The following is a 15,097-nucleotide window of genomic DNA, read 5'->3' on the forward strand; positions in this document are numbered from 1 at the left end:
GCGGCGGCGCCGCCATGGAGGTCCCGTCCGCGGGCTCGGATATGTTTGATCAGATCGTGATGGCCGAGGACAGGTCGGCAGCCTTCATGGGGCACGGCTGGCGGCAGGGAGGGAGGGAGCGGAGGGCCAGGCCGCGATGGCGAGAAGAAAAGCGCATCGCCGTGCTTGTCTCCTTGCAGGTTTCACGGGGAGGGCTTCCAGGAGGGATACGCCGAGGGCAGCCAGGCCGGGGCTGCTGAGGGGCGGAGCTGCGGGGCTCTGCACGGGGCCAAGATTGGCTCCGAGGTGAGTACACGTACTCAGGAATTGCCATTACAAAGTGATTCTAGCACAGAAGCATATCGAGCAAAGCCCACTATAGTAGTAGCATGAGCCCTGCAGGCTTCATTCTGGGAGCATCCCAGGCTGTCTGAACCTGCTGTGACTCCACATGGAAAACTACTGTGCTCTAGGAATTCGTGAGATTAAAATTGAATGTGCTGCCATGGGCTCCATCAGCGTTCTGCGTTGTGCTTTCTGAGGTGGTTGCCATAACCCTGCAGAGCACAGCAGTGATAGCAGGGAAGCAAAGTCCTGGGCTGCAGCAAGTGGGGGTGTGCTCAAATGTAGCAGTAGTGGGCACAGAAACAAGGGAAAGAGTCTGCACACCCTTAAAAGGCCTCAGGTAGGCAGGGATTTCCAGCAAGATCCCCTTGCTTCCACTGCCAACCCTTACATGAGGTCTAGGAAGGGGTGGATCCTAGCTCCTTCCGTCCCAATTAATCAGGTACATTGCATACACCTGAGCTCCCCTGGGTTGGCCCTGTCTTCCCACCAGGTGCTCAATCACTGTTTCAGAATGTGGCTTAGTATTTTCGCTACTAGTTGGTCATGGGGTTTTCCATTTTCTATTCCTGAACAGGGGTATAAGAGACAAACAGGCTTGCTCAGTACAAGTTAGTGCCAAAGCACACATTTACTTATATAACTTAAGGTTGCGGGTAAAGACTCCTCAGGTCACCTTCTGTGGCTCAGCATGGAAAAAAAGAAAAAAATAACACAGAACATTAGTTCTTACCCAAGTTATTTCCCAACAGGACAGCACTGAGTGTCTCCATTGCCCTCTTTCTAACACAGGCAGAATCTGTTGCTCAGATATTGCTACTGAAAGAACAGCAGTGGTATCAACCCAGTATGAAACAAAAGCAGTAAATGCAAATTCTCAAAGGATAGTTACTGTGAAATTTTAACTGGTACTTGACTGTGATACAAAGATGAATAGTGATGAATTATTTTCCTACCAACTCTATGGCTGTACAGTTCCAAAATGACAATTGAACAACAGCTTCTAAAACTGAATATTTTTATACAACATAGTCCAATATAGACTGTAACAGTAAAAAGTGCTGTAGTCTACCAATACTAAGAAGTTCCAGAAGACAGTGAGACTGCGAAGAGACAGTCATTAAGTGAACATAAGTAAACATTAAGATTTGGGTAATCTTTGAGCTGTCACCCTATTGCCTATCCTGAGCAGAATAACGGAACTGATCTGACAAGGGCTTGCTTGTTTGAGAATTAAAATCAAGGGTTACAATTAAAATATATCTATTTTACAGCACATCTGAGGTGTTAGATACAGTAGGTACCTGGGTTCAAGCAGAAGATCGGTACTGTACCCATGTGGTAGTGCATTGCTAATTATGCAGAGCAATATGCAGAGCAGACTGCTGCAAAGCATCCATGGGCCAGCATCCCCAGAGCATAGCAACTCAGTGCAACATGAAGCAAACCTGCTGGTGTCTCCACTTACCTGGGGTCTCCAAGCAGCTTTGGTGCATGCAGACAAAACTGCCTCACTGTCATTTATGCTTGAGCATTTACAGAGACGTCAATGCCCAAGTACACATTTTAACAAACATAACTCTCAGAGGATGAGAGCTCCTAGATGTTCCCACTGTACTCTGATCAAGTTTGCAGGCTAAAGTAACTTCCAAGTCTGATTGTCTTGTAAACTTAAGGGGCAGGTGCATGCACAGATTGAAGTGGAATTTGTCAATAACTCATCTGTTTATGAAATTCTGTGGTTTAAAGCATGTCAAGTACAGATAGCATTTTGCAGAATTGCTCACCATGCTGCCTTTTAATTTGTTTGTCTCGACAGGATGTAGAGCCTTACCAGAAATTAGTTCTGACTCTCAGACTACGCTACTCAACACCTCCCATTCATCCTACCCTTATTTCCTGTCTTTAAATGTAGAAATGTACTTCTGTATCCAATGTCTCATTTCCTGAGGAACACGATACAATGTAGAACTTTACTTCTCTTTGACTACATGTGTGTGTTCTGTTCCCCCCCACCCATGGCATTCTTAAAATTTCAGATTGGCAGCTACCTTGGATTTGCACTGACCTGGCAGTGTCTGCTCCCAAAACGTACAGATGAAAGGAACAGGTAGGGTTTTAAAAGGTTCTTTCAAGTTATGGTGTCCAGTTTTGCCTCCTCTTTAATTTAGAAAGAAAAGATAATACTGAAAAACAGAAGGGTGAGCACATGGTGACTGAGATGGCATTACAGTCTGGAGCATCTGATGCTGAAAAGACAGTAAGGGAACTTTGTTTATTCAGCTTGAAAAATAGAAGACAGATGCCTAGTTGTACTGCACAAAAGAAAGCTCTAGAGGTGCATTCCTTGCAGCAGTGCACAGTGGAAGAATAATAATCACCTTTCACAAGCTGAGGCAATTAAAGTCCTAATTGGGCATACAGAGAAGGTTCTTTCCATCATGAGTTCTGAAGTACTGGGAGAGGTCCCAGCTAAGGACAGAAGCCCCATCCTTGCAGTTTTCCACAATTTGGTTGGAGGCAGTCCTGAAGAAGTGTTTTAAAATTAGCCCTGCTTTGGGCAGAAGGCATGCTAAATCACTTCAAACATCCCTTACAACCTATTTCTCCCCTCCATCCCCACCATGTGTTCCATTCTACTGTCAATATGGAGAGTAATGCATGTTTACAAAATCCTAGCAACACTTACTGCTTTTACACCACAGAGTCAGATTTTTGAACCGGTGTTAGAGCTGCTTTAATTACCTAAAAGCTGAGATTGTTACAAGAGTGAGATCTTAACAGTACACAATATTATCACTCCAAAAATAGTTTCTTTGTTACCAAAAAAACCTGTATTTTTGCTGTTATTTGCATACCAAAAAGTAGTGTTTGTTATGAAGCTGCTTCCTATCTCTACCCATCACCTATCCACTTTATATGCTTGGTTAAACAGCTTTCATAAGATTTATGACAGAAGAACTGAGTAGAATGTGTTCCTTAAAAAGGAAAAAAGCCAGAATACATTGGCTTATTTGAAGTCCTCTAGAAGCTGACAGAACTGGTGGCATTACTGTTTCATTAACAACTTTTTCCTGTAAAGTGCAAAATCTGTGTGCCTCGTGACAGTTTGAAACTCCTAAATATATGCACTTGAATAAAAACTTTGACTCTTAAATTAATTGTCTGAAATTTAAATAGTTTCCAAATATTGCTTTAACAGTAAAGATGCATTTGATTAAATTCAGTAAGACCTGAACCTTTTACATTTTAGTTTTCAGCGGATTATTATGAAATGGATGGTTTAATTCTTACCTAGTGTTTTATTTCTGTTAATCTGTTTAAATTTTGACTGGACAGGTTTGTTTTCCCAACCTGTTAGTAAACCTCATTATTTCTGACATGCTTCAATAATAATTAGATTGCATTTTAGGAAGACTCCAAATGAAGTTTCATACATGAGCAATATTCAGAGTTTTAAGGACTTCAGTTGAATACTCACTGTGGAAGCAGCATACCCCCCCATTAGCACTGTTTGTTCTTATAGATAATCATCCCATCATCCAAGACAGACATTCACATTAAGCTGCTGAGGTCCTCTTCCGCGTGAGCTGTAATTCACTATCAGTAATGAATCAAATTGTTTCCCAAAGCCAGTTAGACATGCAAGGGTGTCAGTGTGTCACAGAGAGGTCACATATTTGGTGAGGCTAGCAATCTTTACCTTCCATGTCTTGTATTTTATGGTCTCTGCATAAAATTCTTCGTTTGCAACAGAAATACATCTTGCGACACTTCTAGGTGCCCTTCTCTTTTCTTACTTTTCCTCTACATACACGTCCAAATATTGATTATTACTTTCCTTCAGGAGAACTTAAAACTGGACAGAAAAAAGTATTTTTGGAACAGATTGCCACCTTGCTTTCAGCTGCCTCAACACACGTTCTGGTGAGCACGCTGTTTGCATTAACTACACACTGTCATCTAATTGGTAGTTCTACATTTCCTGACTAGATGTCTGTTTTTGGCAGGTAAGTTAAAAGGAAAGCCTTACATTCATCAGCTGGTACCAAGCTTAGTTTCTGATTATCCTTAAATGAGTATGAGGGAATTAGAATGAAATAAGGACAGAGAACTGGGTTCTGTGCTCCGAGTTGTAGAATCTCGATGCAATTTTCATACTGACACACGGAAGAGACTTCTGTAGTAGGCTCATTGTTATTTACCATGGTGTTTGTGGATTTCTGTTTTTCTCTTTAGTAAGAAGATAAGGGCCCTGGATTCGTTAATAGGAATGATTAAGAAGTTCCCATATGAAGATCCTACTTATGAAAAGCTTCAAGAAGATCTAGAAAAAATCAGAGGAAAATTTAAACAGGTTTGTAGGATTCACTTGTTGTTTTTAAGCACAAAGTAGTATTGATTTCTGCAGTTACTTCATCTCCTTTTGCATTCATAGTAAAAATGCTTTGAGTTGAAAACTCCCCAAATAATAACAAATGCAAAATAAAAGAATAAAAATAAATAAATGGAAAATTGAAAATACTATTTGACAATGAATTACAAGCAGGAATGGAGGAATTAGGAGTTTTGTTGAACTTTCTTCTGGAAAGTAGATACATTGAAACACTTTAACATATTCTTTTTTAGGTTTGTTCAATGCTAAATATTCAGTCTGATTTTAGAGCCAGTACTGAAAGAGCTTCACTAACGTTTTGAATATAAAAGCTGAAGATAAGCGTGGATGGAAAAAAGAAGTATTAAAGAACAGATAACTGGAAAAGTGTTTCATTGTTTCAAACAAAATCCAACTAGCAGAGAGGTGCTAAACATCAAAGCAGTAAGGGAAAAGCACAGAACTTTTGATAGTTTCATATATTTGTCAACTATTCTTTTTAAATCTTCAGACATTATTTAGAGTTGCACAGAAAAACTAAGAAACTATTAAATAGAAGCATCTGACTGGTTCTTCACCAGCTTTTCCTTAAAAAGGAAAATATACAAATATGGAAAGCTTTCTTATTTAAAGAATGTATGCTACTTCCAGAAAAATCTACATGTGCAGATCATTCAGTTTACACAACATGTAGGCTTTTTAGATAGAATCAGTCACCTGCAGAGTTTTATAGCAGCAAACACTTTCACAGGTAGAAGGTTGAATACAAATAAAGAATACAAATGAGAAAAGGTTAAAATAGCAGCTCAAAAAGTAGTTGTAACTCAGAACATGAAACTTGTGGGTTTTTTTTTTTAAATCAGCCTTGCAGACTGATCCTAACATACAAAACAAAAAACAACTAAACCTAAAACCTAGCATTTTAAATTATCAGTAACAGAAACATGGCTGCTAGAAGAGCTTTGAGGTTGCTATTTGTCCTGCCCACAATGAAGCAAAATTGCTTCTGACAGATTCTTAGCAAAACTAGGCAAAAAAACTATAGGCACACCAGTAGTCATATACAGAAAGGAAAAAGTTGAACAGGGTGGCTCCACCCTGGGTCCACCTCTTCTGGTCACATGAGGAGCACAGGTGCCAAAGTTCACCCACTGGGCCAGACACCTCCCTTCACCAGGTGCTCATTCACCAATTCAAGCTGTGAACTAATGGTTTTCCTCCACAGTTAGTATTTACTGGAATCTTTTGTAATGGAAAGGTTCCATTTTCCACACTTGAAAATGCTCTTGCTATCAGCTAAATTTACTTATTCATAATAGTTTGAGAGATACGGTCAATTATTTTACCTTGAACATCATAAAATCAAGAAATCATTAAGGTTGGAAAAGATCACTAAGATCACCAAGTCCAACCATCAACCCATCCCCAGCATGCACGCTGACTGCGTCCCTCAGTGCCACATCTCCACAGTTCATGAGCACCCCCAGGGACAATGGCTCCACCACCTCCCTGGACAGCCTGTGTCAGCGCATCACTGCCTCTTTTGGGGAAGAAATTCTTCCTCGTATCCCGCCTCAATCTCTGTAGCCATACAGGATATTTCCTTTTGTCCTACCACTGTTGCGTGGGAGAAGAGGCTGACCCTTTCAGGTAGTTGTAGATGGCAGTAGGGTCTCCCCTGAGCCTCCTTTTCTCCAGACTGAGCAGTCCCACTCCTACTTCACCAGTAGGGATTTGACAAGCAGGGGTATTGGAAGATATATGCAAAGTAAATTATCTCTGGAAAAGGAAATGTGTCAGTATGACCATATTCTTTAACAGCACATTTTTGTGTGATATCTAGACCTCATTTCTGCTTTACTTCTATAACATTTGTATTACAAAATAAAACAAGCAGCTTGAATTTTTCAAAATATTTACTGTGCACTTGCATCTGGGATGCAAGGGCCTACGTTCTGCATTTTTATTGTTATTTTGGACTAAAAAGATAAAAACATTTCTGGAATATATACATGCGTGTGTATGTATTGACTTTATTTCAAAATCGTCTGTTATTTTGTGTGTGATTGCTGAGTATATGAGTATGTCGATATCAGATGTGTTTCTTAATACCTATTTAATGGGCCTAACTTTTTTCTTTAATTGGCTTACATGTGTAGGTGTTCAAACAGCTCTGATTACACAGTTTCAGAGCCATCTAGTGGAGGAGTTTTATACTGTTTGAAGATAGCCTATAAGTAGTGCTTCTTGCAATAGTTTGCAAATATTTATTAAGATGTTCAAGTAGTGCAGAATGTATGTACACATGATGCAGCTCTTCTAATGATGCGGTGAATTCCTTTGAAATAAAGCAGCACTGAGGTAGGATTGATTTGGAGTTTATCTAATTGAGTCTTTGGAAGCAACGTGACAGCACTGCTGGTCTCCTCATTTAGGGAGGCTGAGGTATGGCTTTTAACTGTTGTCCAGCTTAAACCCCTGGGCAACCCGAGCAAGCTCTAACATGCAAGTACCTGAAACATAAGCAGAAAAGAACAGCATACCGTGTAATCTCAGCAAATAAATACACACTTAACAGAAGGGTCATATACCAGAGAAATGTAATTTCATTTTATATTCCCCTCAGAAAAAGCCAAATTCAAAAAAGCTGTCTCAGGATATACAAACAAACTTTTCTTTTTTTTTAACAAACCTTGTTATTTTACCTGTTTACTTCAAAGCAATGGAAGTGTGCTAATGTTCATCTGTGACTGTCCCAGTGTTTTTTGTTGAAATCTAGAAATTATGTTTTAAATAACAGTCTTCCCCCCCAGCTGAGCCTGGTCTCAGATAGGCAGTTTTGTTGGTCTTCTGAATACTGTACAAAGAGAAGCAAACACTGGAGGTCTAAGCATTCTAAGTGTTCCTTTATTCTTCAATAAAAGCAGGTAAATTCCTCCTTGGTGGCCTGCTTGAACACCTGTGGCATTCTATCATGTCCTGTAGTTGCAGTGTTGCATGTTTGAAAGGAGCTGACTGTATTAATGGGCGACGTTTCCTGGGCATAAAGTGGGTACTCAAGGTGAAGGTAGAGCTCCTTGTCAGGGCCATTGCTTTCTGAAGCGCTTTCTGCAATGCTAGCAGGGTGAAGCAGTAAATACGACCACACACTGGTGTTTGTGTGTCTAATGATCTTGAGAATATAGTTCGAAAGCTTCTGAAATACTACAATTAGCTCAAGTCCATTTGGATTGGAACTGTTATTTCCAAGGGCACACGAGAGAAGGTTGTAACAAAGCAGGATCAGGCAGGCAGAGTGACGTGCGTGTGATACATCCCATCAAGACCTTCTTAAAGAGAAAGGCTTTGGTTTAAATGAAAAACTATAATTCTTCATATTCTTGGTACGATGCAGTGTGAATATTAATGCCTTTAGAATATTATTACCCTTTGTAATTTCTCAGGGCAGTGTGTTCTGTTGTAATCACAGCCCAAAACTTCAGCTTTCATAGTTTGACGAGTAACTGTGAAGGTTCTCATTGTACAGTCTGACCCAGGTTTGGTTGGTTGTTGTTTTTCTGTGATGGGCAGAGTTATGACAGTACACATTACCATAGAAATGTCACCAGAGAAAACTGAGATCTTGGAGAGGTGAAATGAGTGCTGTGGCAAGTTGCAGCTTTTGGTGTCTGCAATTGACTTGGGAATATTCCTGCCTTAATCATGGGAGCGTTTATTCCTTAAGTGTAATAATTGTATTCTTACAGCATTGTTCACCCTAAGATTCTTTAAGTAAAATATCTAAGTCAACTCTTGAGTAGCATATAGCTGTACCAAACGATGTAATGTTCTGCAGAAGGAAGCGTGCTCGCTTAGCTTGAGACATAACCACTATAGAAGACTTTGGAGATCTTTGTTAGTATAAAGTTGTGCCCATTCATTCTCATACAAAATATGTGAGCTATAGAAAGTGCCAGTTGAATCTGAAGTGGCTTGCTGTACAATATTTTTAAGTGCTCTATTGTATTTCATATATATTTACGTAATTAGCCAATTCCACAACTCTGTGTCTGTTTTTTTTTAGCGTGCAGATGGTTTCTGAATAGGTGCAATAAATAGCACCTAGCTTTTGTATTGAAACATCGGGAAGTTTGCTTGTGACTGTAGTGCATAATATGTATGGATGGCATCTGGAATAGAACACTGCCTGAAAGAGTGAAACTTCTATTTGTTTATAACAAAATTTTGGAGTTTACTTTCAGCAGAAGTCCTGTTTTGGCACAAAGAGGATTTCTTATTCAGTGTGTGCATCTCAGCCCTGCACTGAGCGGAGTCAACATCAGTGTTTGTGGCTGTCTTTGTTCTCACTCATTGTTCAGTAGCACATTTTGCTGCTTTGTGTCAGTGTGATGTTTAGCCACAATTTGTAACTTTCAGCATCTTCAGGGTTCTGTGGAATAGCACACGGTGTGGAATCTTGATTGTAGGAACTGTGAGTCAGCAACCCTTTAATTTTTTTAGTTGCAGCTATTGTTCCAGCAGCAAGCTTTACTGCTATTGTCCACTGTTTGTCCAGCTCACGTTTACTGGACTGTGGGAACGGATTAGGGTTTCATGGCTTTTTTTTCCTTCTTGCATAAACTCTTGATCAAAGACATTCCTTGGATGACAAAACACTGTATACTGTGTCACACAGCCCTGACCAGACTGCACGAACAGTAGTTTAAAAACACATGCCCACATTGTTCTCTAAACTGGCTTTTTTTTTTTTTTTTTTGTAGCGTCGTGTATGTGTAGACACTGAATTTTTGAGACCCCACTTACCTTCTTAAAAAAAAAAAAACTACAGAAGTTATTGTCAATAAGCACTGAATAGATTCTGAAATACAAGTAGAAACAAAGGAATATTTGAAACGTTGAACCGATGTAATAGTATGTAAGTTTTAAAGGAAAGCTAGAGAGGGCAGGTGATCAGTGTAAGTTAAATTAAACCATCTCTAAAGGAGGAACTTGTCTGATCCTTTGCAATCCAAGCGCTTCCATAGAAAGAGAAACCATGATTAATACACAGTGGATAAACACATTGTGTAGAAGTAGCAAAGAGGTTCTGCTGAATGACTGAAACAGCTACAGGTATATGAAGTAAAAAATGAAATAAATGTGTCTATAAGAAATAATGTTTACTTCTGAGAAAATAACTGCTGATTTCTTCTGGGAAGTTTGAGGAGTAAATTAGCTGGAGAGCTGTTCTTCGTAGTTAACATAGCCAGCAATGAAATGTAAAGAACGATGGCCCACGTGTGCTGAAGGAGCAAAAAAGCTGTTCAAAAATAATACCGTGCATTCAAACAACCTATGGTGATAAAATCTAGTAAAAGGAGAAATAAAACATCAAAAAGCTCAATTGTCTGCCTCAGACAGTTTACCATCAGAGCAGTGACTTAGGACACCGGGTCACTCGTTGAGTGCTGGCTCAAGCAAGTTGTCGTAATGCTCTAGTGGTGGCTTAGTGGCTTTTGTTAAATGGCTTGCCCATCTCAGCCCAGCTCCTTGAAGAGCGGTGCTAATGTTACAAGTGACATCCTCACAGGCAGTAGGTAACTTGTTAGCTGTCATAGGAGACCAGCTGTTTAATGGCATATAGCTTCCAGATGGACACAGACAAGTGCCACAGGCTCTTAGGTGTGATGGGTGAAATAAAAAAGCCGCACCACTACAGCACCATGTCATCCAGAATTTATTTGCTCAGGCTGAGAATGGTGAGTAGGTCGTGATTTCTGTTCTGTGATCTGCATGCACCCACATACGAATTGAAGCTCTAGGCCTTCACCGCTCACCCCAAGTCTGTTACCACATGCAACTTAAGCAATGTTTCCTTAACTTCACGATTTGCTTCTTTGTTTTCCAGTTCATGCCAGGTCACTCAGAGCTGAGCAGGTGTAGTCAAGGTCTGATAGGCTGGGCTGCCTTTGGCTTTCAGGGAGGCCTCGCCACATGACAGACATTTTAGCCTGGAACTTTGTGCTGTGGCTGTTTCCTAATCTGTACTTGGAATTTGACAGGAGTGTAACTTTCCATTTCGGTCTTTAAGTGAATGCACAGGCTGCTGTTCTGTTTTTGAGATGGCTTGCTTCACTAAGACAGGTTGTTCACCTGAAATAAATGCTAACTGTTGCATTTCTTCAAAGATACTGTAAATGAAAAGGTAGTGTAAGCCGTTAAGTAAAATGAGAACTGAGATGAAATCCACCCAAGTGGATCTTTTTTTTAATACAGTGTGAGAGAGCAGACTTCTAGCAGCCACTAAACACAACCTCCAAAGTCCAGAGAGGAAGCTTGAAAAGGCAAAAGCTATTGTTGCCATTGGTCTGTGTATAGTAGTTATTGCGTCCAAAAAAACTGGGGCTATTCTGTGTAGGAATTGATCCTCTGCAGACGGTTGGCTTTTCCATACAGGTGTTCATTGGAAGTGCTGTGTACAGCCTGGGCCCCAGGAGCGGCCCCTGTACTGCAGATGGTGCTTCTGCAGCAGCTGAAGTCACTGCAGGGTTCAGATGCTGCATGTGTGCCTTATTCCTGAGACACTGTGGGCACCCTGTCCTTCTGCAAACAGTTCTTTCTTCCAGTAGGAGTACTCATGGCAATTGTGGCCGGAAATACTTAGCTACTTGTTAGTACGGCTGTGCCATACCCTTAGCATGGCTGCTAATGGGATCACCAAGAAAATATTTGGTTTTCTTCTTCGATGTCTGTCCCATAAAAGAAGCAAAAAGGTGTCTTTTTCCTTGCTTCTTGAGCCTAGAGAGCAAAATCAGAAGTCTAGCAAGCCCTATATTAGCAGTGCGACCCAGTTCACAAATGTGCGATCTCTTAATTATTGTTTGATCTTAATATTGTGGGGAACTCAAAAGCTAAAGGGGAATCACACGTTCAACGTGCCACTGCAATTACCAGTGTCAGCCATGCTTGTGGGACCATAACATTACCACATTTGTCTGAGAAGATACATTTCCCATTAAGTGATGTTGGTGGGATTTCATTGGAACACCCTCATTTGTGGCTTTACTACCTTTTGTCCTATTGTAGCTTTTCAGTGACACGACTAGGAATCTTATCAGAGTTCATAAGTTCATAAGTTCATAAGTTCATAAGTTCATAAGGTTGGAAAGGACCTATAAGATCATCTAGTCCAACCATCCTCCTATCACTATCTCTACCCAACTACTAAATTAAGTCCTTAAGCACCTCATCTAAACGCTTCTTGAACAGCGCTAGGGATGGTGCCTCAACCACCTCCCTAGGCAGGCCATTCCAGTGCCTGACCACTCTTTCAGAAAAGAAATGCTTCCTGAGGTCTAATCTAAATCTTCCCTGGCGCAACTTGTGGCCATTCCCTCTCGTCCTGTCATTACTTATCAGGGAGAAGAGGCCTACCCCCTCCTCACCACAACCCCCCTTCAGGAAGTGGTAGAGTGCTATAAGGTCTCCTCTGAGCCTCCTCTTCTCCAGACTAAACAATCCCAGCTCCCTCAGCCGCTCCTCATAAGACTTGTGCTCCAGGCCCCTCACCAGTTTTGTTGCCCTTCTCTGAACACGCTCCAGGGCCTCAATGTCCTTCTTGTAGTGAGGGGCCCAAAACTGAACACAGTACTCGAGGTGCGGCCGCACCAGAGCTGAGTACAGGGGGATGATCACCTCCCTGCTCCTGCTGGCTACACTATTTCTAATACAGGCCAGGATGCTGTTGGCCTTCTTAGCCACCTGTGCACACTGCCGGCTCATGTTGAGCCGAGCATCAACCAACACCCCCAGGTATCTAACCCACCTGCCTGGGTCATTCCTATGGCTCCTTTGAAAGAGCAGATTCACTTTCTCCTCCATCTGGAGTTTTCCATCCCTTAAAATGCCAAATATGCTTTCACGTAAGTGGATTTTCAGTTTCAACATTTAACAGACCCTGCTTATTCTTTAATAAAGCACGTGGGATCCTAATGTTCGTAAAACGTACAAGTTTGTCAGTCTGAATTCAGCAGTGGAATTGAAGAGGGGTTTTTGGAGATCTTTTAGGGGTTTTTCTGTGTACACTCTTGCATCTGAAGCAATGAAAGTGTTTTTCCTTTTAATGAGCAAGAGCACAGCCTAGCTGAATGTGCAGGTTTTTTACAGCCTATAGTAAATATTGTTTTTCTTGCTACATTCTTGTCATCCTGCCCTTTTCAATATGAATAACACGTTTGAATTTAGTAGGCTGCATTCAGACATGATGCTTAAGAGAAAGAAAATGTCAGTAGCAGAGCTGACTCTCTGGGCTTAAACCTACTGGAGTCACAGAATATCTTGACGTTTTACGTGAGTCGATATTAAGGCAGAAAATGACATCTCATTCTCCTCTCATTCTTAGTAGTCGGTACAGAATTAAAGATGGATCGTTCTCCACAAAGAATAATCTATTGCTGCTGCATCCAGCTTTTAAAATTGGCAGCACGTGTCCCATTTTCAGAAAGACACTTTGGAGACCAAATTGGGAAAGAGGGTGCAAGTTTTTCTCATTTACTGGTGCATTTCTGTCCTTCTGAAGTCCGGTTCTTTTCTGTGCACGCTAGCAGGCTTCTCATTTTTTTCTGTAGGAATTCCTTATTACCTCAGTGATACAGCAGTAACCAGCAAAAGCTCCACAGGCGCCGGGAGAAGGAAGGGAGGGCTGATTTTAACTTTGTTGCTTCTGTACCACCGCATACCTACATTACCTTGTCTTGAAAAGAACCACCAAACGGCACTCCACTCCAGTTCCCTCTGATGTGTGAAACAGTCTTAAGCAAATACTTGTTCTGCTTTTGAAAAACACAAATTAAGCGAGTGCCAGTTGCCTACCCACTTCTGGCAACACCTGCTTTCCTGAAGCCACGACGTTGCAACTGTTGAGGCCCAGTCGGAGTGAGCGTGGCACGTGCCACGGTCACTACCACTGCACCACTCGTGCAAGGAATAAAACGACACGACAAGCGGGCATTGGGTTTTACCAATTTTATTTCTAGACTTTAGTGTTGTTTTTTTTTTGTTGGTTTTTTTTTTTGTTGGTTTTTTTGTGTTTTTTTTTGCTGGAAACTTGTCTGTTACAGGTCTGTCGGTGAAAATGTGCATTTCAGACCAGTGATGCCAATAAGTACAATATAAAAATGTACAAATCTGAATTGCTTGCTTACTACAGATTGTTATAACAACGTGACAAACAAAGCATCTCTGTTGGCACATGAACCCACGTATCCGGATTTGGCATTTCAGTACGTACAATATTGAAAGAAATTTGCAGTACACACTGCCACTCAGTGTAACAACCTACTAACTCAGTAATCACGTTTGGTTCAGAGACACAGAGATGCCACAAACAGAAGTGTTTTATGAGGTAAGCAGTAAGAAATGTTCCTGAAATTTGGACAGAATGTATCCAGTCCTCCTGGGTCCTGCGACTGCTAGTAGCATTGCGATGCTCTGTTTATGCACTATGTAGGGTCTTAACTGCATTTGCCTCAAAAGAGTTCTAATTCTGTTTTGGTTTAGCAGCATACAGGCAACAGCTAGATTATTCTTCAGCATACAACTCTGTTAGCTGGCTTATTTATGAGATTTACAGGCTTTTTAAATTAGCATTATGCTATAATTAACAAAAAAAAAAAGAAAAAAAATAAACCAAAAACAAAACCAACCCTAGTATATCATAACAGATTAAACACACAAAATACTTAAGAGTTCCAGAAGATAACCTATCATACCACATGATGCGTCCCAGCTGACGGGAAGCACATCAGGTGGCATACAAAAGTTATATTATAATGCACCTTTCATATATCAATGTGGCTAATAACACAGCTTAGAACTACTATGATAATAAACCCCAGATCAGACAAAGAATCCAGCTTTAAAAACTGCGTAACAACGAGAAGCGACATTACTCGATCTTCTGAAATGTCTGCTGTTTCTCAACTCCTGCAACCTAGTTGCAAATCGCGAGACCCATTCAGAATAACGTTCGATGCATTTCCATTTGCAGTAGAACTATGAGGCACTGTGTACGAACATTAAAACCTGGTCTAGACATGGTTAACTGAAGTATGAGGTATTGTGAAACAGGAACCTTTTTGGAATAGAGCAGTAATCACATTAAGTAAAAATTGATCACATAAAAAATCTACAAAAAAAAAAATGATGTCAATAATATAATTTTCTATGAGAAAATTAAAACCTATAACATGGCAGTATATGACATTGTATAACAAAAAAAAAAAAAAACTGATCCACAAAATAGCAGCAAAACACAATGACAAAGATACAGAAAAGCAATGTTAATTTTTTTTTCAAACCATGCTGGGAATTTATCCATAGCAGCTCAATAAAAATGGAGCATCCACTCCTTTTCTTTTC

The 15,097-nt window shown here is 40.6% G+C and overlaps 1 protein-coding gene across 4 annotated transcripts in view; it reads left to right on the top strand.

The window, feature by feature from the left end:
* LTO1 (LTO1 maturation factor of ABCE1) overlaps positions 1-15,097 on the top strand; it is a 21,406-nt gene continuing 6,309 nt past the window's right edge. For 2 of the 4 annotated variants that reach the window (XM_065755040.1, XM_065755042.1), the window contains exons 1-4: positions 1-73; positions 180-285; positions 2,364-2,434; positions 4,564-4,681. In XM_065755040.1, coding sequence (XP_065611112.1) covers positions 15-73; positions 180-285; positions 2,364-2,434; positions 4,564-4,681 — 354 coding nt within the window. In that variant the 5' untranslated portion in view covers positions 1-14. Of the gene's footprint in view, positions 74-179; positions 286-2,363; positions 2,435-4,563; positions 4,682-4,953; positions 5,087-7,134; positions 8,526-15,097 lie in introns of those variants that run through there. The other 2 variants (XM_065755043.1, XM_065755041.1) reach the window with 2 other exon arrangements.

Source organism: Cyrtonyx montezumae, unplaced genomic scaffold (genome assembly GCF_038088225.1).
Source record: "Cyrtonyx montezumae isolate F1298 unplaced genomic scaffold, pur_monq_1.0 scaffold_10, whole genome shotgun sequence".
NCBI classification, from domain to species: domain Eukaryota; kingdom Metazoa; phylum Chordata; class Aves; order Galliformes; family Odontophoridae; genus Cyrtonyx; species Cyrtonyx montezumae.